General features: G+C 31.9%; 1 protein-coding gene across 1 annotated transcript; it reads left to right on the plus strand.

Moving 5' to 3' along the window:
- Positions 1-1,742: 1,742 nt before the first annotated feature.
- On the plus strand, positions 1,743-3,721 carry LOC104894154 (transcription factor MYB35). The gene is made up of 3 exons (XM_010680335.4): positions 1,743-1,917; positions 2,042-2,171; positions 2,831-3,721. Exons 1-3 carry the CDS (start codon positions 1,785-1,787, stop codon positions 3,636-3,638), a joined length of 1,071 nt encoding a protein of 356 aa, XP_010678637.2. The 5' UTR covers positions 1,743-1,784; the 3' UTR covers positions 3,639-3,721.
- The last annotated feature ends 1,820 nt before the right edge of the window (positions 3,722-5,541 follow it).

The following is a 5,541-nucleotide window of genomic DNA, read 5'->3' on the forward strand; positions in this document are numbered from 1 at the left end:
CCATAACAGATTTTCTTTTCAACTCAAAAGATATTTTCCAAATAAAATCTGATTTTATAAAACTTGTTTTTAGGAAATTCCAATTTTTATAAAATCTCTTTGAAAACACGTTTTTTCAGAAAACACGTTTTAAACAAAATTATTTTATAAAAATCTTTTTAACACGTTTTAAGGAACTTGATTTCTGTAAAAATCTTTTTTCTAAAATCTTTTATTTGTAAAACATATTTTATAAAATCTTTTTCTAAAGCTACGTTTTATCAAAACACGATTTTATCAAATTCTTTTTTTCCAAAACTCGTTTTTATCAAATCTTTTATACACACGGTTTTATAAAATCTTTTTCTAAAAAAAACACGTTTTCCTAAGTCCTTTTTTATTTCTGATTTCGAAAACCTATTTCCTTTTTATATAGATATATAATTTTAATATAATTATTTACTTTCTTAACTCAAAGAAAATAATATTATATTAACTTTATATTTCTATATTTAGCACATAGCATATCACTAAGTTAGAGCATATTACATTTTAATCTAAAGTAACTATTCTAAGAAAATATAAACTTGGACTTCATTCTTGATTCTTCTTTTCTTCAAAGTCTTCGTTTATCAATTTCTTGCTTCATGCATCTGTTGCAACTGTTACATACTTTCATGCTATAACATATTATATTAATTTTCATCATCAAAACATAACATGTGCATAAAACATAACATGTGCATAAAACATAACATGTACATGCACAACAAATTCTCTCTCGTAATCACTAATTTATCATCAATATAATTTTTTCCTCTTATTTTGATGAGTTTGATGGCTTGCAACTAAAATTGAAAGATTTTCCCACCTCCCAAATTTAAACCTTCTTGTCTCTAATTTCTAAATTGTACTTGCTTATTCATCCCTAATATATTCCTAATTATCACCCTTTATTCGAACAAAAGTTTCTCACTTGAAGTTGTAGCATTTTTTTTTAATCTATGAATGCTCCTTCCATTTTTTTATTTTATTTTAGTATCTCACACATAAACTAAGAAGTCCAATAATATGATTCAAGTATCTTCACTAGATAGAGGTATCTAATGATTGTAATAGTGCATACTTGACACTTAAACAAGCTTAAGGTGAATCAATTTTTTTTCATGCATTCAAAACATGAAAAACACTTATTTTGTACACAAGAAAATTCTTATATGATACCCATTTTAGAGAAAAGGGAATATGTATCACTATTAGTATATTCAAACCTCTTTTTGTGCTTCTTTGCTTATTAGTTGCTAAAAGTTCTTTTAATAATTCAATGTTGGCAAAAATTATGATTGTTTAGGAACCAAATCAAAGTCATTTTCTTTCACAAATGTCACCAACAAATCTAAACAAATGCATATTTTAAGTTAGTATAGATCTACAACTTTAACCAAATTAGTCACCCAAACTGAACCTGCATTTCCCTCAAGCCAAAGCAAATGATGCATGCACAATACAAAGTTGAGAGAGAAAGAGAGAAACAGAAATATATAAACTTTTATTTCATCCATTTCACTTGATCATCTCTATTTCAATGCATTTATCATGAAAATTTAGCTTAGAAAAGTCTCATGCTTTTCTCATTTTCTTCCCCAAACTCATACAAGAGCCTTTTACTATATTCATCCCTAATCAATTTCTCCCCAAACAGAAAAAAAAATGCAACTGTTTAAAGCATAAACTTCCACCAAGTTTCATTATCATATAATAAGTCAACAATACAATTTAATTTCAGACTAAGAAAAATTATTAAGATGGTAAAAACTTCATGTTGTAGTAAACTAAATGTGAGGAAGGGAGCTTGGGTAGAAGAGAAGGATGCTACAAATTTCGCGTATTTACCAAAGCAAGGGGGTGCAAATTGGAGTTCTGTTCCAAGAAAAACAGGTAGTTGCTATATATGATCATACTGTTGTAATTATAAGTTAAATGAAGAACACATATGTTATGTCATTATGTATTTGAAATCATTTAATACTGTATAAAAAGTTTGTTTTGCATATACTTTTAGGTACAAAAAGATGTGGGAAGAATTGCAGATTAAGATGGAATAATTACATGAGGCCTGATTTAAGTCATGAAGGTTTTACTCAACAAGAAGAGGAGCGTATTATCAAGCTTCATGCAGCTGTTGGTAGCAGGTTACTTCTCCTCTCTTTTTGTTTCAAGTGTTGAAAACCACTTGGTAATTCAAAGATACTAGACTCCGACTAATCCGGATTTGAGCCGGGGCAAGGCTAATTGGGGGGAACAAGTTTCCCTACCTATATGTTGTTGCATATTCAGGTGTTTTACCTAAACCTCTGCTTAAGCTGAAACAACCCCTTTACAAGCTGATCCGGGCATTTGTTGTCCACTTCCCTACATTTGGCTCTTGATTTGCTAGTTGATCTATCAAAAATACAATGCCCTACTAGCTTAATTTCCTCTGCTACGAAATAATTGCAATGAAGATCGGATTAGCAACACAAAAGCGCGCTAATTTTCTTAAACCTCTGCTTAAGCTGAAACAACCCCTTTACAAGCTGATCCGGGCATTTGTTGGCCACTTCCCTACATTTGGCTCTTGATTTGCTAGTTGATCTATCAAAAATACAATGCCCTACTAGCTTAATTTCCTCTGCTACGAAATAATTGCAATGAAGATCGGATTAGCAACACAAAAGCGCGCTAATTTTCTTAAAGGCTTAAAAGAACTTAGCTGGTTACATACATTGAAATCATCTTCATTTCTTGCCCTCTTTCTTTTTTCCATAGAGGTTTATTATGTCTCATATATATATGTGTATCTTTGATTTAGGTGGGGTTTAATAGCACATCAACTACCAGGAAGAACAGAAAATGACATAAAGATCCACTGGAATACCAAGTTAAGGAAGAAGCTCACTGAAATGGGGATTGATCCCATTACTCATAAACCTTTCTCCCAAATCCTTGCGGACTATGGTAACATCGGTGGTGTCTCTAGGTCATTCGACACCCCGAAATACATAGGGACTATAAGAAGGGACTTGAAGAAAGTTACCACCACATTTTCGCTTCCAAAACCGGAATCTTCCTCTTCGCCTTCAAACACTTTCCTCTCAGACTCACAAGTATCCCAAAATATGTCATCTATGCAAAACAACTATGCTAACTATAGTAATAGTAGTCACTCATTAGACCTTTTATCTCAACTACAAGCCATAAGCCTTGTTACTGAAGGACCAGTTTCTGATACTACTTTACTACTCAATAATAACAACTATGATTTCTTCAGCCTACCTTCACCTAAATCATCATCAAATTCGTCAACATCAGCTTGTTCATCAATCACTAATTATGCAGGGCAGGAGACTAATGCTTCAGAGTGTTTTAGTTGGCACGAATTTCTCCTAGAGGACGCGTTCAAACCAGCTCAAAATCAGGCACAAGAGCAAGAAACCAAGTTAAATGATATTGGCTCCGGTTTTTCTCCTATGAAATCGTATAATCGTAATGCAAACCAAGTTGCTTCTCTGCCATTATCAACATCTTCGGATGCTTCGTCGTTTTTAGAGGCTATGCTGGATCAAGAAAATGACATGTTCTTGAGCTTTCCGGGGCTTATGGAGGAACCTTTATACTAGTTATTGATTTTTATATATTCCTAGAGTAAGAATTCAGGAAATAACATACATTATTATTCGTTAATGTCTTAATTGGTGACTATTATACAGGCCTCTTAATATCTGTTAAACTGAAATCAATCAAGCAGTATGTGTCAATCTGTTTGATTTTTTTTATTTTATAGAAGTCCAATGCTTCCCTTGGTTTGTTTTCTCATAGCTACCACAAGTTCAGCATCTTGTGCTAGAACAGTGGCGGATCCAGAAATTGGACCACGTGGGTTCGAACTTGTTCAAACATAGAGCCAAAACCGGCCGTACTTGCATGCGAAGCGTGCGGCGAAATTTTATTTTTAATACTTATATTCAAAGGCGCTAAAGACACTTATACTGGTTGATTGTATTCTGAGTCGACATTATTTTTCAATTTTAATCTTTCAATGAGATGAAAAAATATGTATTTGCAACTATTAATTTAAAATTAAGTATTGAAAAGGACATAATCTCACTACGTATATTAATCTTCATAATCAACCAATGAATTGAAACTCTGTTTGTTTGAACTTATATTGATAAATTTTTGATAAGTTGTCTTTAGGTAAACAAGTGTTATATTAATCTTCATAATCAACCAATGAATTAAAACTTTGTTTGTTTGAACTTATATTGATAAATTTTTGATAAGTTGTCTTTAGGTAAACAAGTGTTATAAACTCTGAAAACTTTCACTCGTGAAACGAAGAAAAAAAATAGTACTAACAATCAACAAAAAAATGAAATCTAAAATGAATAATTAATCATTCAACAATAATAAAGTCTTTATAATATAGTTTGGCAAATAAATAAATGCTATTGATAATTGATTGCTTAAGCAAGGAAATTCGATAAAAGGTGATATTAGACGAGATTCATTTTCTATCTATACTAATATATTAAAAGGTGTTCTTAACCAAGGAACGACGCCACGTGACGCTCTCACTTAGATTGTTTTACTATATGTGATCCATATACAACAAGAATAATAAATTTGTTATACATGATTTAATCCCTAACTTTCAGTTTAATACTAGTCTTAAAGCCTTCATAGTAGTTAATGTACTAGTAGTAGGTGGATGGGGAAAATTTCTAAAGAAGGAAAGTTGGAGGATTAGAAAATATTGGGAAAATAGAACCAACAAAGTAATAAAAAAACAAAGAGAGAGAAAAAGAAAGGGGAAAAAAACATGCTAACAAAGTAATAAAAAAACAAAGAGAGAGAAAAAGAAAGGGGAAAAAAAACATGCTAACAAAGTAAAAAAAAACAAAGAGAGAAAAAGAAAGGAAAAAAAAACATGCTTGTGCTGGGATTTGATCCCGCGATCAAGCATACCCAAGACATGGGTCATGATTTCACGCGGACATCGTCACCACTGAACCACACTATACATAGTGAGTATTATTCAGCGCCTAAATATATAACCCGTTTTCTCTTTCCGGTAAAATTCAGTTTTTCTCACGGATCCACGTGGGTTCAGTTGAACCCACTGAACCCACGCTGGATCCCCCCCTGTGCTAGAAGAGCACATTCAGAACGAATGCATAATCGTTCGTTAGGGTCGATTAACTATTAAGACTTGAGAGTTTATGAGGATATAATTGCCATGTTTGTTACTAATTATGTGCAAATTATATTCTATACTAAAGATCATCATAAGTGAATATGATCCTTTTTCAATATGAAAATGATTACGTAGAAGTATTGATAATGCAACATGTTCGTAATTACTATGATTACGTATAGTTTCGTAATAATGGATATGGATTGAGTTCATTTGAAATAAAATGCATATATCCATTTGAAGCATGTGTTTTGGGAATCGGGAAGCATCATATAATGATCTGCATGTAACGTGTGAAAGAGATGAAAATCTCTTCAGAGAGGAGG

This window comes from Beta vulgaris, chromosome 5 (genome assembly GCF_026745355.1).
Source record: "Beta vulgaris subsp. vulgaris cultivar EL10 chromosome 5, EL10.2, whole genome shotgun sequence".
NCBI classification, from domain to species: domain Eukaryota; kingdom Viridiplantae; phylum Streptophyta; class Magnoliopsida; order Caryophyllales; family Amaranthaceae; genus Beta; species Beta vulgaris.

Excerpts from the sequence above, each read along its gene's own strand:
- LOC104894154 (XM_010680335.4), top strand. The coding sequence starts at position 1,785 with ATGGTAAAAACTTCATGTTGTAGTAAACTAAATGTGAGGAAGGGAGCT. Across the intron at positions 1,918-2,041 it reads TTCTGTTCCAAGAAAAACAG|GTACAAAAAGATGTGGGAAG; the intron begins GTAGTTGCTATA and ends ATATACTTTTAG. Across the intron at positions 2,172-2,830 it reads CATGCAGCTGTTGGTAGCAG|GTGGGGTTTAATAGCACATC; the intron begins GTTACTTCTCCT and ends TCTTTGATTTAG.